The sequence below is a fragment of the Chiloscyllium punctatum genome, chromosome 26 (genome assembly GCF_047496795.1).
Source record: "Chiloscyllium punctatum isolate Juve2018m chromosome 26, sChiPun1.3, whole genome shotgun sequence".
In the NCBI taxonomy this organism is placed as follows: domain Eukaryota; kingdom Metazoa; phylum Chordata; class Chondrichthyes; order Orectolobiformes; family Hemiscylliidae; genus Chiloscyllium; species Chiloscyllium punctatum.
Window position 1 is genome coordinate 62324256 of NC_092764.1, and position 26817 is coordinate 62351072.

General features: G+C 47.2%; 1 protein-coding gene across 1 annotated transcript in view; it reads right to left on the reverse strand.

Annotated features, from left to right (window-relative positions):
• LOC140496210 (uncharacterized) overlaps positions 1-26817 on the reverse strand; it is an 82773-nt gene that overhangs the window by 14895 nt on the left and 41061 nt on the right. Inside the window, exon 6 of the mRNA XM_072595709.1 lies at positions 9083-9193. Within this exon, the coding sequence (XP_072451810.1) occupies positions 9083-9193 (111 nt within the window). The remainder of the gene's footprint in view (positions 1-9082; positions 9194-26817) is intronic.

The window sequence follows — 26817 nt, forward strand, 5'->3', positions numbered from 1 at the left end:
AAGCCAGACTCAAAGTCACATCCTCCTACTGCACCCTCGACCATGACTTAACCCCCCCCCCCCCATCACCAAACCATCATCTCCCAGACCATACACAATCTCATCCCTTCAGGGGATCTCCCACCCACCTTCCAACCTCATTGTCGAGGAACCCCGCACTGCCCAATTCTACCTCCTACCCAAGATCCACAAGCCTGACTACCCCGGCCGACCTATTGTCTCAGCCTGCTCCTGCTCCACTGAACCCATCTCCACCTACCTCGATACTGTCCTGTCCTCCCTGGTCCAGGAACTCCCCACATTTGTGCGGGACACCACCCATGCCTCCACCTCCTCTAAGACTTCTGTTTCCCCGGCTCCCAATGCCTCATTTTCACCATGGACATCCAGACCCTCTACACCTCTATCCGCCATGACCAGGGCCTCCAAGCCCACCATTTCTTCCTCTCCCAGCATCCCCACCAGTACCCTTCCACTGACACTCTGATACATTTGGCTGAACTGGTCTCCATCCTCAAAAATTTCTCCATCGAATCCTCCCACTTCCTCCAGACAAAACAGGTAGCCCTGGGCACCCACATGGGCCCCTGCTATGCCCATCGCTTTGCTGGCTACGTAGAACAGTCCATCTTCCGAAGATCCACCGGCAGCACGAGGAAGTTGAACAGTTCATCAACTTCACCAACACATTCCACCCCAACCTAAAATTCACCTGGGCCATCTGTGACACTCCCCTCCTCTTCCTAGACTTCACCATCTCCATCCATGAGGACCGACACAACACTGACATTTTTTGAAAACTCTCCAACTCCAGCAGCTACCTGGATTACACTTCCTCCCACCCTACCTCCTGCAAAAATGCTCTCCCATTTTCCAAATTCCTCCACCTCCTGTGCATCTGCTCCCAGGAGGACCAGTTCCACCACAGAACACACCAGATGGTTTCCATCTTTAAGGACCGAAATTTCACCTCCACCACATCTCATCCACGTCCCGAACTTCCAGCCTCAAACCCCACCCTTCCAACCACAACAAGGACAGAACTTCCCTGGTCCTCACCTTCCACTCCACCAACCTCTGGATACATCGCGTCATCTTCTGCCATTTCCACCACCTACAAATGGACCCCACCAGCAGGGATACATCCCCGTCCCCATCCCATCCACTTTCTGCAAAGACCGTTCCCTCCACCACTACCTGGTCAGGTCCATGCCCCCTAACAAGCCACCCTCCCATCCTGGCACCTTTGCCTGCCACCGTAGGAATTGCAAAACCTGCGCCCACACCTCCCCCCCCCTCACCTCTGTCCACATCCATCAAAGTTTCACATGCACTTCCACACATGTCATTTATTGTGTCCGTGGCTCCTGATTTGGTCTCCTCTACACTGGGGAAATTGTACACCTTCTACAGATTGCTTTAGGGAACATCCCTGGGACACCCACACCAACCAAACCCCCCCACCCCATGGCTGAACATTTCAACTTCCCCTCCCACTTTGTCGAGGACATGACATTCTGGGCGTCCTCTATCGCCACTCCCTTTCCACCCGACGCCTGGAGGAAGAACGCCTCATCTTCCATCTCAGGACCCTTCAATCCCAAGGGCATCAATGTGGACTTCGCCAGTTTCATCATTCCCCCCCCCTCCACTTTACCCCAGTTCCAACCTTCCAGCTCAGTACCAACCTCATGACTTCTCCCATCTGTCAATCTTCCTTCCCACCTATCTGTCCACCCTCCTCTCTGACCTATCACCTTTACCTCCACCTCCATCCAAATATTGCACTCTCAGCTACCTTTTCCCCAGCCCCATGCCCCTCCCATTTATCTCTCCACCTCCTGAGGCTCCCAGCTTCATTCCTAATGGAGGGTTCTGGCCCAAAACATCGATTCTCCAGCTCCTCGGATGCTGCCTGACCTGCTGTGCATTTCCAGCAACACACTCTCAACTCTGACCTCCAGCATCTGCAGGCCTCACTGTCTCCTCACGGAGTGACCTGTCAGGGTTTCTGGCTGTTTTACCAGGCCATTCACCTCCAAACCTGTCTCCCATGCAGCCCATGCTGAGTGCCTTCCAGAACTTGTGGAGGTCATTTTACTGAAACAGGCATTAGTGCTAATGAAGGAAAGATGACAGCTAAAACCATCATAGTCTGGGAGAGATTCAAGTGAAGACTTACCTCAATTCCCTGAGGACAGGCAGGACATGGCTGTTACTGTCAGGGAATTGAGGTGAGATTGTGTAGCTCTGTTTGAGGTGATGCTCCATGAACAGGTTTCACTCCCAGAGTCTCTCAGGCTGTAAAGGGGATGGGTTTTGGGTGTTTTAGATGGCCAATGGGGCAGCACCTGTTTACACCGAGTCCCTGTCCTTCTCCTGCTGATCTGAAACTGTGGTCATGGGGGGCTGTGGGTCTATTGATGTAAATGAGGAAAAGGTCCCATTGAATTTCTTTCTGCTGTTTATGGTCCTTCGAATTCCAGGAGCAGCAATTACTGTTTTATCTGCTGCTGCATTGTTTGGAACTTTGGAGAAAAAAAGTCAAAAGAGCAGAAGTTTTAAAAGGGAGAGGTACAGACAAAGGAAGCACAAGGTCAGGTCAGTGCAGGAGAAGGAGAGAGAGAGAGAGAGACAGACCCACATTGCTCACTGACCCAGCAGTGAACCTGTACAGTTACTGCCTTTGCTGTTTGAATTCATGTATCACTGGACATCGGAGTGCGTCTGGGAAAATTAACAAACAGTGAAATTCACACCTGATCTTGGAGGAAACAGAGAAGTGAATATTTTCGGTATGGCCTTACAGTAAGTCTGCAATAGTGAGTAGAGTGGTCTATTTCTTGATTATATGTTATATTGAGATCTATCTCTTGATTAAACTTAAAAATATAAGTCATAAGTATTAATTTAACCTGGAGCAGTGTTTTGTAGAGGAATAAGACAGAGTTCATTTCTACGTCTATGGATTGAAAGAAGCAAAAATTGCCGTTAGTCGAGTGATATGCTCTTCTTGTCAGATGTGGGAGTTGAGGGAGAGTTTACATGTTAGTGAGGATTATACTGGAGTAAATGCCATTAGTTGCAAATCCTCTCAGATTGAAGCGACAGTTAGAGGAAATGAGGAATTTACAAGAGCAAGGGGATGTGATGGATTGCAGTCATAGGAAGGGAGAAAAGCCACAGATGCAGTCAACTGGCTAAAAGGTAGAAGACAGAGGGTGGTGGTGGAGGGTTGTTTTTCAGACTGGAGGCCTGTGACCAGTGGAGTGCAACAAGGATCGGTGCTGGGTCCTCTACTTTTTGTCCTTTACATAAATGATTTGGATGCGAGCATAAGAAGTACAGTTAGTAAGTTTGCATTTGACACCAAAATCGGAGGTGCAGTGGACAGCGAGGAGGGTTACCTCAGATTACAACAGGATCTGGACCAGATGGGCCAATGGGCTGAGAAGTGGCAGATGGAGTTTAATTCAGATAAATGCGAGGTGCTGCATTTTGGGAAAGCAAATCTTAGCAGGACTTATACACTTAATGGTAAGGTCCTAGGGAGTGTTGCTGAACAAAGAGACCTTGGAGTGCAGGTCCATTGCTCCTTGAAAGTGGAGGTAGATAGGATAGTGAAGAAAGTGTTTGGTATGCTTTCCTTTATTGGTCAGAGTATTGAGTACAGGAGTTGGGAGGTCATGTTGCAGCTGTACAGGACATTGGTCAGGCCACTGTTGGAATATTGCATGCAATTCTGGTCTCCTTCCTATCAGAAAGATATTGTGAAACATGAAAGGGTTCAGAAAAGATTGACAAGGATGTTGCCAGGGTTGGAGGATCTGAGCTACAGGGAGAGGCTGAACAGGCTGGGGCTGTTTTCCCTGGAACGTCGGAGGCTGAGGGTTGACCTTATAGACGTTTACAAAATTATGAGGGGCATGGATAGGATAAATAGACAAAGACTTTTCCCTGGGGTGGGGGAGTCCAGAACTAGAGGGCATAGGTTTAGGGTGAGAGGGGAAAGATATAAAGGAGACCTAAGGGGCAATGTTTTCACGCAGAGGGTGTTGCGTGTATGGAATGAGCTGCCAGAGGATGTGGTGGAGGCTGGTACAATTGCAACATTTAAGAGGCAGTTGAATGGGTATATGAATAGGAAGGGTCTGGAGGGATATGGGCCGGATGCTGGCAGGTGGGACTAGATTGGATTGGGATAACTGGTTGGCATAGACGGGTTGGACTGAAAGGTCTGTTTCCGTGCTGTACATCTCTATGACTTTATGACTGTATGACATAGATGGGTTAACTCCAGGAAAACTAAGAGAGGTAGGCAGGTAGTGCAGGAGTCTTCTGTGGCGATCCCCATTTCTAACAAGTATGCTCTTTTGGAAAATGTAGGGGGTGATGGATTCACAGGGGAATGTCACACGAACAGCCAGGTTTACGGTATTAAGACAGGCTCCAATTTAATGTGGGGAACGTCAGGTTCCAAGTGTTCGATTGTGTTACGGGACTCTCTAGTCAGAGGCACAGACAAACGTTTCTGCAGCTTGCAGCAAAAAATCCAAATGGTGTGTTGCCTCTCTGGTGCCAAGATCAAAGGTGTCTCAGAGAGGGTGCAGAGTGTTCTCAAGGGGGAGAGGGGCAAGCAGGAGGTCATTATACACATTGGAGCCAATGACATTGGAAGGGAAAAGGTTGAGAGTCTGAAGGGAGATTACAAAGAGTTAGGCAGGAAGTTAAAAAGGAGGACCTTGAGAGTAGTAATATCTGCTACCAGTGAGTGAGGGCAGGAACAGGAGGATAGAGCAGATGAATACATGGCTGAGGAGCTGGTGTATGGGAGATGGATTCACATTTTTGGATCTTGGGAATCTCTTTTGGGGTAGAAGTGGCCTGTACAAGAAGGACGGATTGCACCTAAATTGGAAGGGGACTAATATACTGGCTGGGAGATTTGCTAGAGCTGCTCTGGGGGATTTAAAATAGTAAGGTTGGGTGAGGAGGGGAGGTGGTAGTGGTTGGGGGGGAAGGGTGTGGGGGGGTGGTGGTAGGGGGAGGGTGTGGGGGGTGTGGGGAGTGGGTGTGGTGGTGGGGGGAGGGGGTGATAGTGAGATTAGATTAGATTAGATTAGATTGCATGACATTACAGTGTGGAAACAGGCCCTTCGGCCCAACAAGTCCACACCGACCTGCCGAAGCGCAACCCACCCATTCCCTTACATTTACCCCTTACCTAACACTACGGGAAATTTAGCATGGCCAATTCACCTGACCGGCACATCTTTGGACTGTGGGAGGAAACCGGAGCACCCGGAGGAAACCCACGCAAACACAGGGAGAACGTGCAATCTCCGCACAGTCAGTCGCCTGAGGCGGGAATTGAACCCGGCTAACCACTGTGCCACCGTGCCGCCCCCAAGAGGAAAGAGATCAATCTGAGACTGGTACAGTTGAGAACAGAAGCGAGTCAAACAGTCAGGGCAGGGAATTACAGAAACATAGCTCAGGGATGGGCAGGACTGGCAGCTTAATGTTTCAGGATACAAATACGAGAGGAAGGATAGAAAGGGAGGCAAGAGAGGAGGGCAAGTGGCATTTTTGATAAGGGATAGCATCACAGCTGTACTGAGGGAGGATATTCCTGGAAATACATCCAGGGAAGTTATTTGGGTGGAACTGAGAAATAAGAGAGGGATGATCATCTGCTTGGGATTGTATTATAGACCCCCCAATAGTCAGAGGGAAATTGAGAAACAAATACGTAAGGAGATCTGAGTTATCTGTAGGAATAATAGGGTGGTTATGGTTGGAGATTTTAACTTTCCAAACATAGACTGGGACTGCCATAGTGTTAAGGGTTTAGATGAAGAGGAGTTTATTAAGTGTGTACAAGAAAATTTTCTGATTCAGTATGTGGATTTACCGACCAGAAAAGGTGCAAAACATGACCTACTCTTGGGAAATAAGGCAGGGCAGGTGACTGAGGTGTCAGTGGGGGAGCACTTTGGGGCCAGCAAACATAATTCTATTTGTTCTAAAATTATGATGTAAAAAGATGTAATCGATCTAAAAGTTGAAGTTCTAAATTGGAGAAAGGCCAATTTTGATGGTATTTGGCAAGAACTTTCCAAAGCTGATGGGGGTGAGGGGAACGTGCAGATGTTTGCAGGATGGCTGGAAAATGGTAAGTTGTCAGAAATGAGGTAATGAGAATCCAGAGAAAGTATATTCCTGTCAGGGTGAAAGGGAAAGCTGTAGGTACAGGGAATGCTGGATGACTAAAGAAATTGAGGGTTTGGTTAAGAGAAAGAAGGAAGCATATGTCAGGTACAGACAGGATAGATCGATTGAATCCTTAGAAGAGTATAAAGGAAGGAGGAGTATACTTAAGAGGGATAACAGGAGGGCAAAATTTGTGGGTGGCACGGTGGCACAGTGGTTAGCACTGTTGCCTCACAGTGCCAGAGACCCGGGTCAATTCCCGCCTCAGGCGACTGACTGTGTGGAGTTTGCACGTTCTCCCCGTGTCTGCGTGGGTTTCCTCCGGGTGCTCCGGTTTCCTCCCACAGTCCAAAGATGAGCAGGTCAGGTGAATTGGCCATGCTAAATTGCCCGTAGTGTTAGGTAAGTGGTAAATGTAGGGGTATGGGTGTGTTGCGCTTCGGCGGGGCGGTGTGGACTTGTTGGGCCGAAGGGCCTGTTTCCACACTGTAAGTAATCTAATCTAAAAATGGGGACATGAGATAGCTTTGGCAAACAGAGTTAAGGAGGATCCAAAGGGTTTTTACAAATACGTAAAGGACAAAAGGGTAACTAGGGAGAAAAAAGGGCCCCTCAAAGGTCAGCAAGGAGGCCTTTGTGTGGAGCCACAGAAAATGGGGCAGATACTATTTTGTATCAGTATTTGCTGTGGAAAAGGACATAGAAGATATAGAATATAGGGACATAGATGGTGACATCTTGCAAAATGTCCATATTACAGAGGAGGAAGTGCTGGATGTATTGAAACATATAAAAGTGGATAAATCCCCAGGACCTGATCAGGTGTACCCGAGAACTCTGTGGGAAGCTAAGGAAGTGATAACTGGGCCTCTGACTGAGATATTTGTGCCATCAATAGTCACAGGTGAGGTGCCAGAAAATTGGAAGTTGGCTAATGTGGTGCCACTGTTTAAGAAGGGTGGTAAGGACAAGCCAGGGAACTATAGATCAGTGAGCCTGATGTCGGTGGTGGACAGGTTGTTGGAGGGGATCCTGAGGGACAGGATGTACATGTATTTGGAAATGCAAGGACTGATTAGGGATAGTCAACAAGGCTTTATGCGTGGGAAATTATGGCTCACAAACTTGATTGAGTTTTTTGAGGAAATAACAAAGAGGATTGATGAAGGCAGAGTAGTAGATGTGATCTATATGGATTTCAGTAAGGTGTTCAACAAGGTTCCCCATGGGAGACTAGTTAGCAAGGTTAGATCTCATGGAATACAGGGAGAATTAGCCATTTGGATACAGAACTGGCTCAGAAGTAGAAGACAGAGGCTGGTGGTGGTGGTTGTTTTTCAGACTTGAGGCCTGTGACCAGTCTACTACTTTTCGTCATTTACATAAATGATTTGGATGTGAGCGTAAGAGGTACAGTTAGTAAGTTTGTTGATGACACCAAAATTGGAGGTGTAGTGGACAGCGAAGAAAGTTACGTCAGATCACAACGGGATCTTGATCAGATGGGCCAAAGGGCTGAGGAGGGGCAGATGGATAATTTAGATAAATGTGAGATGCTACATGTTGAGAAAGCAATTCTTAGCAGGAGTTATACACTTAATGGTAATGTCCTAGAGAGTGTTGCTGAACAAACAGACCTTGAAGAGTAGTTTAGCTCCTTGAAAGTAGAGTCGCAGGGAGATAGGATAGTGAAGAAGGTGTTTGGTATGCTTTCCTTTATTGGTCAGAGTATTGAGTACAGGAGTTAGGAGGTCATGTTGTGGCTGTACAAGTCATTGATAAGGCCACTGTTGGAATATTGCATGCAATTCTGGTCTCCTTCCTATCAGAAAGATGTTCTGAAACTTGAAAGGGTTCAGAAAGGATTTACAAGGATGTTGCCAGGGTTGGAGGGAGAGGTTGAATAGGATGGGGCTGTTTTCCTTGGAGTGTCGGAGGCTGAGGGGTGACCTTATAGAGGTTTATAAAATCAGGCGGGCCATGGATAGGATAAATAGACAGGTCTCTTCACTGGGGTGGTGGAGCCCAGAGCTAGAGGGCATAGGTTTAGGGCAAGAGAGGAAAGATAGAGACCTAAGGGGCAACTTTTTCACGCAGACGTGTATGGAATGAGCTGCCAGAGCAAATGGTAGAGGTTAGTACAACTGCAACATTTAAGAGGCATCTGGATGTGTATATGAATAGGAAGGATTTGGAGGGAGATGGGCCGGTGCTGGCAGGTGGGTCTGGATGGTGTTGGGATGTCTGGTCAGCATGGACAGGTTGGATGAAGGGTCTGTTTCTGTGCTGTACGTCACTATGATTCTATGACTGTAAGTGACCAAACCAGACTGTGGCCATTTTTAATGATTTTTTTCCATAATCTCCATAAACCTGAATAAACCGGGTCACCTGACCTGAGGGGAATCACCTGTTTTACCAGGAATGTTGTGGGGGGTCCACCTGTAACAGAGATATCCCTCTGACCATGGGATTTTGGATGGAGCCAGGGCCATATCCATGGGGTGGACAATCATTCTGTCCTGTCCCAGACCCTCCTTTCTCAACCCTCCAGAGGAATTTCAGGACACAGTGATGGGAAATGTCTCACAAGGCCCAGCGATCCTCATTTGTACAGCATCATAACATTCCACACCCTCATCATGATCACAGCTTCTGATGGACATTAAAGAGACAAGGAGATCAGCTCCGAATCCTCCAAACCTGCCCAGACAGGGCTCCATTCACAGCCTGAGGACTATAGAATTTCGGGGTCATTCAGTTTAACTTGTTCATCAACACTGGAGATGATCCAGACTCTGCTGCACAATCCAGTCAGACCTGGCTGCTCACAGGGTCAGCTCGATGATAATGTGAAGGTTTATCTCACCTGGAAAGGTACATCCTGAAATGTAACTGTCAAAGGGCTGGTGAGATCATCAATCATTGAATCCCCCACTTGGATTGTAACATCGGGTGAGACAGGGTTCCTCTCCTGGCCCTGTAACAACACACAGAATGAATGATTGAAAATCTACTCACTGAGGATTTACAGAACACACAGAAACATTTCAATGATCTTCATTTCTGTGGTGAGGGTGAACAGAGGAGGCTTCCTCATTGTTACAAATGTTACCTTAGGGGCTGCAATCCCAGAAGCTCCCTTTGCTGTCAGAAATGTGTGAATGATAACTCCAGACCCTCCATGAAGCTTTCTGCCCGCCCTGCCCTAGACTGTGGGGATGGGTCATTAACACATTAAAGTACATCAGTGATGTCCACCCCAATGGGAGTTCAGAGAGACAGAGCAACCCCTTACACAGGGACAGAAACAGAAATACAGAGACAGTCAGTGTTGGGGAGTGAAGGGGTGTGGGCTACAAACCCTGTTCCTGATGATTCAGCCCAGTCACCCTCTGGTTTTGATTCTTGGGTGCTTATTGAGACTCACTAATGGTTCCTCCATTCCCACTGTTCACCTTGTTAAACATAACGATTCTCCCAAAATCCAGAGCTTTCAGTTGTGACTGATGAGGTGTGACTCGTCTGGGGGGATATATAGTGAACACCAGACAACTGGTATCTCTTATTCCCTCAAAGACGTGGTCTCCAACTGCACCAGCTCCTATACAACTCATAGACAAGGGATTCTCAAGACAATGAAGATGTTCATCGGAAATAACACAAAGAACTGTGGATGCTGAAAATCTGAAATGAAAACAGAAAGTGCTGGAGAAACTCAGCAGGTCTGGCAAAACCTGTGGAGAGAAAGTAAAGTAATTGTATCTATATTTCTATTTGTCCAGTAAACCTTGTTCAGGACTGTTCTGAAAATGGGTCAATGGACTCAACTCTGCTTTCTCTCCGTAGATGCTGCCAGACCTGCTGAGTTTCTCTAGGAAGATGTTCTTCTAGCTCTACTCCACACTGTTACAGAACATCTTTACCCCATGCCAGCTTTCGAAGGGCTGCAGGCTGTGAACCCGATTTCCCCTTTCCCAGGCTCTAACTCCACCAACCAGAAACAGAGCCCTGAAACTGGGGAGAAGGAACCTCAGACTGAAAATCCCGAATCCCTACTGAAAGCACAGAAGAAGGTGATTTGGTCCATCGAATCTGTACCTGGTGTTTCAAAGAGCAATCCACTGAGGGTCCCCTCCTTTGCTCTGTCCTGGTAGACTCAGACAGCACGGACTCATCTTCTGGCAATCCTTCTCCCTCAATTAGTTATTCCATTCCATTTTAAAATTTAATCCTGAATGTGCACCCACTGCACTATCAGCCATTACATTTCACAGGCGAACTGCAGATTATATTAAACTGTTTCTCCACATATCACCTCTGCCCCTTTTTCTAAATCTGTGATCCCTGCTGAACCACCCTGCAGCTATTGGAAACAGATTCTATTTCTTTGCTCGATCAAAACCCTTCACCGTTTTAAATACCTTTATCAAGTCTCTCCTTGGCCTTCCCTTCCACAGTCTCTGTGCTGCTCTTTCCTCAGTCCATTTGACCCTTCCCTGACTCCATGCCTTTGACCTTCTGACCTCAGACCCTCCTGCTCCTGTACTCGAATCCTCTTGCTGTGAAGGCTGGTGTACCATTTACCTTCTTCCCCACCTGCTGCTCCTCCATGCTTCCTTTCAGGGACTGGTGTACAAGGACACCCAGGTCTCATTGCACCACCCCCTTCCCCAATTTATCACCATTCAGATAATGATCGGCCTGTCTGTTTTTGCTACCAAAGTGAACAATCTCACATTTATCCACTTTATACTGCACCTGCCATGTACTTGCTCATTTACTGAACTTGTCCAAAACATACTGCAGCTTCTCTGCATCCTCCTCACAGCTCACCCTCCCCCCCAGCTTTGTATCATCTGTAAACTTGGAGCTATGACACGTAGTTTCCTCATCGGAATCATTCATGTCCATTGTGAATAGGTGAGGCCCAAACACTAATCCCTGCAGTACCCAACACTGCCTACCACAAAGAACAAGACCCATTTCATCCCACCTGTTGTGGATTCAGTCAGTTTAACACTTTGGCCTCCCTGGTCCCTCTTGGGAATGTCACACAAGATGGAAACTGGCGACGAGGATAAAACAGCTTTGAGATCAACCGGATCGATAAACTGACTCATCAGGGAAAAAAGCACAATCGTGGACTTCACTGTAGATCTCAGAGGCATTTTGATAAAATGAAGGAAAATCATCAAAAGACACTCTCGCTGCACTGAAGCAGGTACGGTCAGGAAATAAAACAAATTCACCCAAGGGAAGAGGGGAACAGTGCAGAAGAAGCTCACCATGGGCCCCACCCTGAAAGGACACTGTGAGGAACAGGGAAATGGTTAAAGCTCAGGGTGTAGTGTTGGAAAAGAAACAGGCAGCCTCAGGAATACCCTATTTTTAACAGGAACAAGTGAACCAGCGTTAAACATTTAACTCCAGGGGACCATGAGGTGAAAATACTGAGAGCTGGTACTCGCACTCACAGAGATTTTCATTGTCTTGTTCAAGCTGACAAAATTGAAGCAGATATAGTCATCCTTGTGTTCTTGAGTATTATGGGATGGGGAGAGGCTTTTAACATCCTGAGGAGTCTGGGACAGCCAGAGAAGCTGGGTTCCAAAACTTATCAAGAAATAATAGGAATCCTACAGAACTATTTTTCACCAAAATCATTGGGGATTGCTGAAAGGTTCAGAGTCCATAAAGCTAACCAGCAAGATGGTGAGTCTGTCTCCCAGGTTGTAGCAACGTCAAAGCCATTAGCAGAATGTTGTGAATTTGGAGACAAATGATGCAATCAGAGACAGACTGGTGTGTAGTTTAAGATTTGAAACAATCCAGAAGTCATTACTGACATAAAGGAACCTAGGAACCTGCAGAGTGGCGAATGTTGTGCCCCTGTTCAAAAAAGGGAATAGGGATAGCCCCGGGAATTACAGGTCAGTTAGTCTTACTTCGATGGTAGGCAAAGTAATGGAAAGGGTACTGAGGGATAGGATTTATGAGTATCTGGAAAGACACTGCTTGATTAGGGACAGCCAGCACGGATTTGTGAAGGGCAGGTCTTGCCTTACAAGTCTTATTGAATTCTTTGAGGAGGTGACCAAGCATGTGGATGAGGGTAGAGCAGTGGATGTAGTGTACATGGATTTTAGTAAGGCATTTGATAAGGTTCCCCATGGTAGGCTTATGTGGAAAGTCAGGAGGCATGGGATAGAAGGAAATTTGGCCAGTTGGATAGAAAACTGGCTAACCGGTCGAAGTCAGAGAGTGGTGGTAGATGGTAAATATTCAGCCTGGAGCCCAGTTACAAGTGGAGTTCCGCAGGGATCCGTTCTGGGTCCTCTCCTGTTTGTAATTTTTATCAATGACTTGGAAGAGGGAGTCGAAGGGTGGGTCAGTAAATTTGCAGATGATACGAAGATTGGTGGAGTTGTGGATAGTGAGGAGGGCTGCAAAGGGACTTAGATATGATGCAGAGCTGGGCTGAGGAGTGGCAGATGGAGTTCAACCCTGTCAAGTGTGAGGTTGTCCATTTTAGAAGGACAAATAAGAATGCGGAATACAGGGTTAACGGTAGGGTTCTTAGTAAGGTGGAGGAGCAGAGGGATCTTGGGGTCTATGTTCACAGATCTTTGAAAGTTGGCACTCAGGTGGATAGAGCTTGTAAGAAGGCCTATGGTGTATTAGCATTCATTAGCAGAGGGATTGAATTCAAGAGTCGTGAAGTGATGTTGCAGCTGTACAGGACCTTGGTTAGGCCACATTTGGAGTACTGTGTGCAGTTCTGGTCGCCTCATTTTAGGAAAGATGTGGAAGCTTTGGAGAGGGTGCAGAGAAGATTTACCAGGATGATGCCTGGAATGGAGATTAGGTCGTACGAGGATAGGTTGAGAGTTCTCGGCCTTTTCTCATTGGAAGGGCGAAGGATGAGGGGTGTCTTGATAGAGGTTTATAAGATGATCAGAGGAATAGATAGAGGAGACAGTCAGAAACTTTTTCCCCGGGTACAACAGAGTGTTACAAGGGTTCATAAATTTAAGGTGAAGGGTGGAAGGTATAGGGGGGATGTCAGGGGTAGGTTCTTTACCCAGAGAGTGGTGGGGGCATGGAATGCGCTGCCTGTGGGAGTGGCAGAGTCAGAATCATTGGCGACCTTTAAGCGGCAATTGGATAGGTACATGGATGGGTGCTTAAGCTAGGACCAATGTTCGGCACAACATCGCGGGCCGAAGGGCCTGTTCTGTGCTGCATTGTTCTATGTTCTATGTTCTATGTTGATTTAAAGAAAGCACTGGAAATAGCAGTCCCTGTGGAACCAGCAGATCAGAAACTTAAAACTCAACAGCTCAGCTTGTTTTTTAAATATTCACTCATACGATGAGTATGTGACTTGCTAAGCCTGCTTTTATTGCCCATCCCGAATTGCCCAGAGGATAGTTAAGGGCTAACCACATTGCTGGGTCTGGAGTCAGATGTAGGCGAGACCAGGTAAGGATGGCAGTTTACTTCCCTCAACCAGATGGGTTTTTTTCCTAAAAGTTGACAATGACTGCATGATCATTAGACTCTTAATTAGAGATTATCAATCAAATTGAAATTCCACCATCTGCTGTGACAAAATTTGAACTCAGGCCCCAGAATATTCCTGGTGTTTCTGGGTTAATAGCCCAGCGATGATAACACTGGGCCATTGCCCCTTCAAGGTGGAACATGAGAGCTTGTAAAATGGCGGCTGAGAAAGTTTGCAAAATGGTGGCTGAGAAACAATCACTAATGCAGACTCAAAACGTTACTGCCTTGAGGACTCAGTCCCAAGTTTAATCATTTTAAATCATGAATATCTCCTTCCTTGTCTTGTACCTTCTCCCACATTTGCCATTGATGTGGTAAAACAAGTCAGAGAGCAGCACATCGCTGGGATATAGAAGGTATATGCTGAATCAGCAGCAGAAAAGGACTTATTTCATGGGTGTAGTTGATTGTATCGATGTGAATGTTCCCTTGTACGGTCAGGCTGAAGATTTGCCCTTACACATTGTCAAAGGAAATTTTCTAGCTTTAATGTGAAGAGTGTAGTTGGAAAAAGTCAAAATCAACTGGACGGACGTGAATTACTTGTTAGATTCTGAGACTGATCTCCACAAAAGGTTTTCAATGGGGATCTGGGAAGCATGGAAAAGGTCTCTTGTTGAATGGGATGAGGGTCAAGCAGAATGTTACATTGCTGGATTATCCTCATGCAATCAGAGCAAAGATCGAGGCAGAATGAGAGAGGCTGCTCAAGATGGGAGTCCTTGGACCCATCAATGTGAGTGATTGGGCCATGGCCATTGTGACAGTGTGAAAGAAAGATATTTGGTACCCACCTACGATGAATTTAAGATCAATATTAACGCGGAACTGTGTGCTGTGCAGTATACTTTCCATTTAATCAATGATCTATTTGCTGGAACAAACAAAACCAAAATTGCTGCAGAAACTCAGCAGAACTGGCAGCATCTGTGGACCAAAAACAGAGTTAATGTTTTGTGTCCTGTGACCCTTCTCCAGAACTGATAGCAGGTGGGAAAGGGTGATATTTATGCTGGGGACAGGGGTGGTGGAGGGGTGGGGTGGGGAGGAGAGCTTGGAGTTAGTGGATGGGTGGAGACTGGGCCGAGAGAGAGAGAGAGACAGAGGGAAAAAATGTCAGTCAACAACAGGACTGATTACAGTAAGCCAAGAATAAGAGAAGCCAGAGAGATGACAATGGGGACTTTAAGTCGGTGAGAGGGGGTTTGCTGTTTTCCTCTTCCTCGTGTGTTGAAAGCATCCCATTTCATGACAGGATCTGGGGTGTGTGGGGCTCAGTAACAGAAAGGGAAGGAGGTGTTCATGCTGTAAAATTATTAAACTGGAGACTGAGTCCTGAAGGCTGTAAGGTCCCCAAGCAGACGATGAGATGATGTTCCTCCAGTTTGTGTTGAGCCTCACTGTAACAGGCCTGAGACAGGAATGTTAGGATGGGAATGCAGTGGTGTGTTGAAGTGACAGGCAACTGGAAGCTCAGGGTCACTTTTGCAGACAGCACATCGATGTTCCACAAAGTGGGAACCCAGTCTGTGTTTCATACCCTCAGTGTAGAGACCACATTGTGAGCAGTGCAGACAGTAAATCAGATTGAGTGAAGTGTAGGTAAATCGCTGCTTCACCTGGAAGGTGTCTCTGGGGCCTTGGATAGTGAGGAGGGAGGAAGTAAACGGTCAGGTGTTACACCTTCTGCAATGGCATTGACCTCTTTGCTGGATTAGCTGGGGGTCAGCTTTTCACTAAAATTGATCTGAGTCGAGCCTATCTCCAGATAAGTATAGACCCTGAGTCACAGAAATACTTGTCAATTCTATCACATCAAGGAATATTCCAGTACAAGAGCACTGTATTTGGAATCACATCTGCACCTGTGTTACTTCAACGTGCCATGGATCAGATTGTCAGTGGATTGGAAGGAATCAGTGTTACCGAGACAATATTTTACACAGGGGCAGAAATGAAGGAGAACATCTCAATAATTTAGATGCTGTTTTGCAGAGACTTGAAGATTATGGCCTCAGACTAAGACAAGACAAATGTAAATATTTTAAATCTCCCATTGAATATTTAAGGCATGTTATTGATGCTCAGGGACGACACAAGTCACCTTCACAAGTAAATGCCCCATAATTGAGGCACCACTGCCTAAAATATACCAACCACTGTGGTTTTTGGGTTGGCTAAATTATAATGAAAACTCGATTATCCGAATGAGATGGGCAAGCACTATTTCGTTCGGAAAATTGAATATTCGGAAAATTGATTAAATGCCTTTGCTCTGGGGCTCGGAGTTTTAAAGTCTGCTCCCGATTCAGGAGACTGCAGCAGCACACGGCACACGAGACCCGACACCATCACTGCCCCCCCGCCCCGTACAACCCTGCCCCCCAGTCCGGTCCAACCCCACCCCCCGCCCAATCCGGTCCAACCCCCCCCCCCCAATCCGGTCCAACCCACATCCCCCCCAATCCGGTCCAACCCACTCCCCCAATCCAGTTCAGCCCCACCCACCTCCCCAGTCCGGTCCAACCCCGACGCCCCCCAATCCAGTCCAGCCCTACCCCCAATCCGGTCCAAACCACACCCCCCAATCCGGTCCAACCTCGGCCCCCCAATTTGGTACAACTCCCCCCCCACCCCTCAATCCAGTACTATTCCACCCCCAATCCTGTCCAACCCCAACCCCCCCATTCTGGTCCAAAACACTCCCCCAATCCGGTCCAACCCCACCCCCCACCCTCCCTGTCCAACCCACATCCCCCAATCTGGTCCAACCCTGACCCCCCCCCCCCCAATCCGGTCCAACCCACATCCCCCCCAATCCGGTCCAACCCCGACCCCCTCAATCCGGTTCAACCCTGGCCCCCGCAATTCTGATTCAACCCCGACCCCCAGCACAAGGTGTGCGAGCCCTTGCTCCAACACAGCTCTTCACCACCGCACCCCGACCCCTCTCCTGGGCACCCGGACTGTACACCAACAATACTACTGCTTCTGCTGTCGGTGTGGGGTAAGTCTCCAAATAGCACACACACACACACACACACACACACACACACAGACACACACACACACACACACAGACACACACACACACACACACAAACACACACACACACACACACACACAGAGACACACACACACACACACACACACACACACAAACACACACACACACACACACACACAGACACACACACACACACAGACACACACACACACACACACAGACACACACACACACACACACACAAACACACACACACACACACACACACAGACACACACACACACACACACACACAAACACACACACACACACACACACACACACACACACACACACACAGTATTACTGCAAGGTTTTGACAGGTTCCATGTTTGCCCTGTACAGGTCAATGTTGGAGAGATTATTCCTGGGAACCTGTGGGGGTGGGGGTGTGTGTGTGTTCCGGTACACTCCTCTATAGAACTTCAGGGAAAGTGTGGGGAGAGAGAGAGAGAGGGCGGGAGGTCACTCACTTGGAGATGGTGCCTGTTTAATCACTGAAAACAAAAGGTGCAATCACTGCTGGAAACATGATTTTCGGATAATTTCTATTCGGATAATTGAGGTTCCCCGGCTATGGCAGGTTTATCCAAGTCTTGCAGCCATTCTCCAGCCATAACACAATTATTCTGCCAAAGCAGGGACTGGAAATGGGAAGATCAATGTGAAAGCTTTTACACAAGCCAAGGATTCTTTATTAATTCAGGAGGCCTGACCCAGTTTGACTGAAAGCTCTCACTGCAGCTAGCATGTGATGTCCCACTGAATGGAGTGGGAGCAGTCATTTCTCACATGGTACCCAGCGGGAAAGAGAACCCATACATTTTACACCAAGATCATTGAACAAAGCAGAAATGAGCTCTGCACAGATAGAGAAGCTCTTGGAATCATTTCTGGCAATACAACAATCCCTGTATGGCCTGGAACTTACCCTACTAACAGACCACCGTCCACTGACCACATTATTTGGGCCTCATACAGAGATACCTTCTCGAGCAGTGAGCCATATGCAGAGGTGGGTGTTGTTGCTGATACAATTAAGTATCAGCAATGCAACTTACATGGGAATGTCCATGGGCTCTTTCAGTTACCTTTGTCAAATGAGTTGAATACAAATAGTCCTTATGCAGACATCTTCTACATTGAACAAACAGAGAACATTCCGGAAATGGCCGGAGAAGTTAAGAAGTGCACCAGAAATGATCCGCTGTTATCAAAAGTGACGGATGTGGTGTTTCGTGGTAAAGTCACACGAACACCACCAGAACTGAAGCCATATGTCACACAGAAGCTACAACTATCCATACAAGCAGAATATCTTCACTGGGGAATGTGGGTCACCATTCCACCACAGTTAGGGAACTGTGTGTTAAATCAACTACATGAAGGACACTGTGGCATTGTCAGAACAAAGGAGAAAACCAGAAACTAATTTTGGGACCAGGGCTCGACTCTGAAATTGAGGAGAAGGTGGGAATATGTGCTGCTTCTACAAGAGCCTCAACCGACCTCCATTAGTGCCTTACCCCCATGGGAATGGCTGGAAAGGTCATGGGAAAGAATCCATATCGACCACACCAGACCTTTCGAAGGGTGAATGTTTCTCATGGTGGTTGATGCACACACTAAATGACCTGAAGTTGCCATCATGGAGACATCCTCTTCAGGGAAATCCATTGAAAGACTGGGGGTGATTGTTGAGAGGTTTGCTTCACTGAAACAATTTGCTCCTAATAACGGTCCACAGATTTTGTCACAAACATTTACAGATGATCTGAAGCAGATTGGAATCCAACATGTCCAATCAGCTCTTTATCCCCCAACCATCAATAATTTGACAGAAAAATTTGTTCAGACAATGAAACATTCCTTCAGGGTAACAACAACAAGAATCACAATCCAAAAGACTGAGCCAAGTTTTGTTCCCATACCAGAACACAACCCACTCGATGACTAAAGGTTCCGGCATCCTGACTGCCCTGTCTTATTTCCCAAGAGTAGGTCACGTTTTGCACCTTCTCCGGTAGGTACAACCACATACTGAATCAGAAAATTTTCTTCAACACACTTAACAAATTCCTCTCCATCTAATCCCTTAACCCTATGGCAGTCCCAGTCTCTGTTTAGAAATTTAAAATCCTCTCCCATAACCACCCTATTATTCTTACAGATAACTGAGATCTCCTTACAAATTTGTTTGTCAAATTCCCTCTGGTTATAATACAATCCCAATAAGGTGATTATTTCTTATTTCTCAGTTCCACCCAAATAACTTCCCTGAATGTATTTCTGGGAATATCCTCCCTCCATACAGCTGTAACGCTATCCCTTATCAAAAAGGCCACTTTCCCCCTCCTCTCTTGCCTCCCTTTTTATCCTTCCTGTTACATTTGTATCCTGGAAAATTAAGCTGCCAGTCCTGTCCATCCCTGAGCCATGTTTGTGTCATTACTATGATGTCCCAGTCCCATGTTCCTAACCATGTCCTGAGTTCATCTGCCTTCCCTGTTAGGCCTCTTGCATTGAAATAAATGCAGTTTAATTTATCAGTCCTACCTTGTTCTCTGCTCTGTTCCTGCCTGCCCTGACTGTTTGACTCACGTTTGATCTCAACTGTACCAGTCTCAGATTGAAATCTTTCCTCACTATCTCCCTGGGTCCCACCCCTTCACCATACTAGTTTAAATCCTCCCGAGCAGCTCGAGCAAATCTTTCTGCTTGTATATTTGTCCTCTTCCAATTTAGGTGCAATCGGTCCTTCTTGTACAAGTCACCTCTACCCCAAAAGTGCTTCCAATGATCCAAAAATCTGAATCCTTCTCCCATACACCAGTTCCTCAGCCATGCATTCATCTGCTCTAACCTCCTATTCCTGCCCTCACTCGCATGTAGCACTGGGAGTAATCCAGATATTACTACTCTCGAGGACCTTCTTTTTAAATTCCTGCCTAACTCACTGTAATCTCCATTCAAAATTTCAACCTTTTCCCTTCCTATGTCATTGGTTCCAATGTGTACAATGACCTCCTGCTGGCCCCTCTCCCCCTGCAGAACATTCAGCACCCTCTCTGAGACATCTTTAATCCTGGCACCAGGGAAGCAACACACCGTTCTGATTTTTCACTGCTGGTCACAGAAATGTCTGTCTGTACCTCGGACTAGCGAGTCCCCTAAGACAAGCGATGGCTTGGAACCCGAAGTACCTCCCATTAAAATTAGAGTCAGTCTCAATACCAGAAACTTGGCTGTTCGTGCTACGTTCCCCTGAGAATCCATCACACTCTACATCTTCCGAAGCAGCGTACTTGTTTGAAATGGGGATAGCCACTGTGGGATATAGGTAAATTAATGTTACTTCTGCAATTCTGCAATTCTAATTTCTGATACAAGCTGAATGAACTCACACCAGTGTGTAATTGTTTCAGCCAAGAGCTGAGCCAATAAGAATGGAAACTATGTGGAGGAATAAATAATTGTTTTTGTATTAGCTAAAAATGTATGCAGGAAAGAAACGGGACTGCAAGACAATGGTAGATATTACGGGTGAATAGATAAAATACTGTGAAGAGAGGCAGTTAAATTAGATATGCCTGTATAAACAGTAGGTATAAACATCTGTTTCCCACTTTTACAGAAACACAGGAACAAACCCCAATTAAAAGGGCTTAGTGATAAGATACTGTGAGAGAAAGGTATAGATGGAGGGGGTAGATAATGATGAAGAAAGGATATGCCTAACAATGACCTACAGTGGGATGAGGTCAAACGGCCTTGTGAGGCCAGAAATAAGCATTTTGTCACAGACAAGGCCGGATAAGGCAAGAGATAAACAGGAGTAATGGGGCCAGTCTTAGGGAAGTGGAGGATGTAAACAGGGGAGGAGCAATGTAAAACAAAAGAAACCAAATTATATAAATATTGTGTATGAATTGAATTTGGTGTGTGTATGTCCTCTGCCTTATAGACACTGGACATCACACCCATTTGCAAGTGTAAAATAAATGACACTACTGATTCAGATCTTGTCTCGGACTGAAATTATTGAAGTGAGTGAGCTTTGTTTCTCACAGCCACAGAAGATTCCTGCACTACCTGCCTAACCCTCTTACCTTTCCTGAACCCATCTGTGTGACTGTATCTGAGATATCCCCCCTTCCTATAATTGCCATCCATCACATCCTCTTGCTCTTGTAAATTCCTCATTGCCTCTAACTGCCTCTCCAACTGATCCATTCGATCTGATAAGATTCACAACCAATGGCTTTTATTGCAGCTATAATCCTCAGTAACCCGTAAACTCTCCCTAAACTCCCACATCCGACAAGAAGAGCATATCACTCTACTAAGGGCCATTTTTGCTTCTTTCAATCTACAGACCCAGAAAATAGCACTGTCTTAAACCTCTACAAAACACTGGTCCAAGTTAAATTAATACTTATGGCTTATATGTTAAGTTTCATCAAGAGACATAGCTCAATAAAACATATAATCAAGAAAGAATCCACTCTACTCATCACTGCAGACTTCTTTTAAGGCCACTCTTAAACATCCCCTTCTCTGTTTCTGTGCTGTCACCTCTCCCAACAGGTTCCTCCAAGATCAGTTGTGAATTTCACTGTTTTTTTAATTTTCCCAGACTCACTCCACTGTCCACGAGACATAAATTCATCAGCAAAGGCAGTAACTGCTAACTCTGTCAGTTAACAATGTGGGTTTCTTTCTTTCTCTCTCTCTTTCTCTCTCTCTCTCTCTCTCCTGCACTGACTGCACCATGTGCTTCCTTTCTCTGTTTTTCTCCCTTTTTAAAGTGCTGTTGTTTTGAGTTTTTTTCCTGGCCAAGTTCCAAAACAATGCAACAGCATTTCAAACAGTAATTGTTGCCCCTGGAATTCGAGGAAATCACCTCTAATCCCTAAAACACCTCAAAAAAGGAGCAGCTGTTACAGCCAGATATTTTTCCCGTCAGCCATCTTGGATTACCCAGAATCACTAAATTTTCAATTATTCCTTCCTGATTACACAAACCAGGTCAAGGATGGCCTTTTCTCTAGTTGGTGCCTCAAAGTATTGATTCATAAGACTAACCCTTACACCCACCAAGAATTCCTCCTCTCTGCTGTTACTAATGTTTTGTTCTGTCCAATCTATATGCAGATTGAAATAGCCCATAATTACAGCATTACCTGTATTACTTGTGACTCTAATTTCCTTTTTCATGCCTTGCCCAATATTACTACCACAGTTTGGGAGTTGATATTCCAACTCCCACTATCATTCCCTGCCCCCTGGTGTTTCTAAACCCATACAGATTCTACTTCACAAGAGCTATTCTCGAGCAGCTCGGTGACACAGTGGGGAGCACTGCTGCCTCAAAGTGTCAGGGACCCGGTTTCAATTCGAGCCTTTGAGTGACTGTCTGTGTGGAGTTTGGATGTTCTCCCAGTGTCTGTGTGGGTTTATGCCAGATGCTATGCTTTCCTCCCACAGTCCAAGGATGTGCAGGTTAGGTGGATTGGCCACGCTAAAAACATTGCCTTACAGTGCCCAGGGATGGGCAGGCGAGGTGGGTTAGCCGTGGCAAATGTGAGCTGACTGGGATAGGGTGGGATGCTTTTCACGAGGTTGGTCCAGACTTGATGGGCTGAATGGTCTCCACCTGCACTGTCACATGCCTATTCTAATATCTTTCTTCACAATCACAATTTCCCTTTTAATCAGCCGTGTTACTGTCCCTTTTCTTTGTGTCTGTCCTTTATAAAATCTGAAAACTTGTGGTAATTCAGGTCCTATTCCTGGTCACCCTGCAGCCACATCTCTGTAATACCCACTATATCATATCCACTCTGATCTATTTGTGTGATAAATTTATCTGTTTTATTGAGAATGATTACACATTAAGGCACAAGGCCTTAAGGCTTCCATAGTTCTGTTCGCTGTGGCCCTGATCAATTCTAGCCCTTGTAATCTGTGCCCAGCATCATTCTGACCTCCCATTCTCTTTTCTGATTTAATACGTATTTCAGTGTCATCCATCTCCCTGTATAGAGTTTCATCCCCTTGGCGTATTAGTATAAACCTTCCTGACTGCACTCACCAATATATTCCCAAGTTCCAGTCCTGTCCAGGTACTACACATCCAGGTTGTCGTGATGACACCTCCCCCAGAAAAGGTCCCAATGCTGCAGCAAACTGAAACCCTCTCCCATGTACCAACTTTCCAGTCTGATATAACCTGCTATTTCTACTCTGATATGCACAGAGCATCGGCAGTAATCCTGAGATCACTGTTTTTGAGGTTCTACTTTATAACTTGCTTCCTAAATCCCTATATATTCTGTTTTTAGGACATCATCCCTTGTCTCACCCATGTCATTGGTATCAATGTCTACCACGGTCAATGGCCGTTCACCCTCTCACTTCAGAATGTCCTGTAGCCACACTGAGACATCCTTCACCCGAGCAGCTGGGAGGCAACATACCGTCCTGGAGTCTGGTTTACAGCCCCAGGCCCATCGATCTGTTCCCCTTATTACTGAATCACCTCTGACAACAATCCTGCTCATTTTCCTCCAGGGGTTAGGCCTCCAAATCCTCAAATCATAGAAACTCAACAGTGTGGAAACAGGCCATTTTGCCCAACAAGTCCACACTGACCCCCCGAAGAGTAACCCAGCCAGACCATTCCCCTACCCTACTGGTCTCACTAATGCACCTAACCAACACATCCCTGAACACTTTAGCATGGCCAATTCCCCAAACCTGCAAATCTTTGGACTGTGGAGGAAACCAGAGCACCCGGAGGGGACCCACACAGACACGGGGCGAATGTGCAAACTCCACACAGAGAGTCGCCCGAGGCTGGAATTGAACCTGGGGCCCTGGCGCTGTGAGGCAGCAGTGCTAACCACTGAGCCACTGTGCCACTCTGAACTGTGTGGGGGACAGACACTGGGAGTGGAGTCAGCACTGGGCCCCTTGGGGGAGGGGCACAGAGCAGTGCGTACAAATGTTGGCCACTGGGATAAAGGCACAGGGCTCAGTGTTGGCTCCACTCCCCGTGCCCCTTCCCCACAGGGCCCAGTGTTGGCTCCACTCCCCGTGCCCCTTCCCCACAGGGCCCAGTGTTGGCTCAACTCCCTGTGCCCCTCCCCCACAGGGCCCAGTATTGGCTCCACTCCCCGTGCCCCTCCCCCACAGGGCCCAGTGTTGGCTCCACTCCCTGTGCCCCTCCCCCACAGGGCCCAGTGTTGGCTCCACTCCCTGTACCCCTCCCCCACAGGGCCCAGTGTTGGCTCCAATCCCAGTGCCCCTCCCCCACAGGGCTCAGTGTTGGCTCCAATCCCAGTGCCCCTCCCCCACAGGGCCCAGTGTTGGCTCCAATCCCAGTGCCCCTCCCCCACAGGGCCCAGTGTTGACTCCACTCCCTGTACCCCTCCCCCACAGGGCCCAGTGTTGGCTTCATTTCCTGTGCCCCTCCCCCACAGGGCCCAGTGTTGGCTCCACTCCCCATGCCCCTTCCCCACAGGGTCCAGTGTTGGCTCCACTCCCTGTGCCCCTCCCCCACAGGGCCCAGTGTTGGCTCCACTCCCTGTACCCCTCCCCCACAGGGCCCAGTGTTGGCTCCATTCCCCGTGCCTCTCCCCCTCAGGGCCCAGTGTTGGCTCCACTCCCTGTGCCTCTCCCCCACAGGGCCGTGTTGGCTCCACTCCCCGAGCCTCTCCCCCACAGGGTCCAGTGCAGACTCCCCACAACATCCTCCTCCTCCTCAACAGCGCCCAGTTCTGACACCACTCCTTGTCCCCCTCCCCCAAAGGGCCCAGTGCGAACTCAACTCCATGTGCCCCTCCCCACAGGACACAGTGCTGACTCCACTCCTTGTCCCCTTCCCCCACACGGCCCAGTGCTGACTCCACTCCCCATACCCCTCCCCCATAGGGGCTGGCACTGACACCCCATGCCATCCTGCTCTAAGGTTGTCACTGGGGTAAAGCAGTCTGAACTGTTTGGTGGAATGCCCAGTGCTAGAGGAAGAAGTCAATGACCTTCTCCAGGCTGCCAGCATATGCCCCACCATCTTCTCTCGAATACCTCATACTCACACTGTGCTCACTCTGGTTCCCCAATCAAGTTTCCCTGCCATCGGGCTTGTTAGTGAGTTTGGTGAGATGGCAGTCTGACTGTTAATGAGATGGTCTGGGTTATGAGCCTGGTGTTTAACCATCAATACTGAGCATCAGTTGGTAACTCCCCTCTGCCAAGTGAGAAACTTGCCATGCTGCTTGTGAAAAGATGGTGTGAGTCTCTCCTGATGGTGAGATGGGTCTCACTGCACGTGTCACCCAATTCTGTCACACAGCTCACCATAATACATGCTGCTCAGACCCCGATATGATTCTGCCCATTACATTTGGTCCCCACATCCACATCATTGGTTGAGATTGTGAACAGCAGTGATGCAAACACTGATCCTTGTGGAACCTCACTGGACACAGGCTGCCACCTTCAGAATGACCCATTTATTCCAACTCTGTTTTCTGTCTGGTAACCAATTCCCAACCCCCACAGCAGGACCTTTCTCCCAGTCCCTGCTGCTCGAAGTGTGTTTCCCAACCTCCTGCTTCAAGCCTAATGAAAATCCAATACATCCCATCCTCCTGTTCTCCATTATCTACGTTACAAGTAATAGCTTCAAAAATCTCCAACAGATTTGTCAAACATGATTTCCCTTTCACAAATCCGTGTGGACCCTGTCCAAACAAATGTTATTTTCGAAGTATTCAGTTATCACAAACTTGCAAATCGATTCTCGTATTTTCGCTCCTCCTGGTATAACACTAACAGGTTTGTGGTTTTCTGTTTGTAGTTCTCTTTCTCCCTTCTTCATTGTTGGGGAATATATTTCTGAGTGGTTTCAGCTACTGCTTGGATAACAGTGGTGAGGATTGTGGGAATGATGGTGTCAGGGAAAGGTTACTAGACTAGTCATCCAGAGGCCTCAGTCAATGCAGGATGTGGGTTTAAATCCCAGTGCAGATGTGAAAATTAAATCCAATTAACTAACAAATACATTTGGAATCAAAAGCACGTCCCAGTAATGGTGACCATGGAACTATCAGGTTGTCACTAATGCTGTTCAGGGAAGGAAATCTCCCATCCTTCCCCAGTCTGGCTGATATGTGACTCCACATTGGCTCATGTGAAATGGCCCAGTAAGGTGAACCGAACAGCCCCTCCATTGTAATGACTGTGCACAGGAAGGGGAAATGGTGAACCAGGAAGAGCAGTCCATCACACACAAGACAGGAAGTTTCACACAATTTGGACGATAGCAGATATGTCCTGACAAAGGACAGAAAGTGCTGGACAAATCCATCCCAACTAATTCCCATCTGATCAGTCTGCTCTCAGTCATCTGTGAACGTAATGGTCATGGTGTTAATGTCAATATCAGCCAGCATTTGCAAAGGAATAGACAAACAGGCTGGGACAGACAGATTATTAATCAGTCAGGAATCAAGGGTATCAGGGAAAAGGCAGGAAATTGGAGTTGAGGATTATCAGACCAGCCATGATCACATTGAATAGTGGAACAGACTTGATGGGCTGAATGGCTTCCCTTCGCTCCTCCATCTTATGGTCTTAGTTTAACCACAAAACATGAGTCAAATAAGAGATGAGCCATCACCAACCCAGTGACAAGGGGAGGCTCCACACGGAAACAGATGAGAACGAGCTGCTCCTTTTTGGCTGGAGAATGGAAGAATGGTGACTCCAGAAAAAGTAATGGCAAAACTTTAAGGAGCTGGAGGAAAATACCCCGTGTTTCTGAAACACTGGAAATTGTAAATGGTGGAGCATACCCCAACCCAAATTACTGAGTGCAGTGGGATGTCCAGTGGGCACCCCCGTGTCTACTAAAGTGGAACAGGCCGGATTGTTCAGTTTGTGATGAAAGGTGTGTGACGACGGAGCTTCATCTGTGTCGATA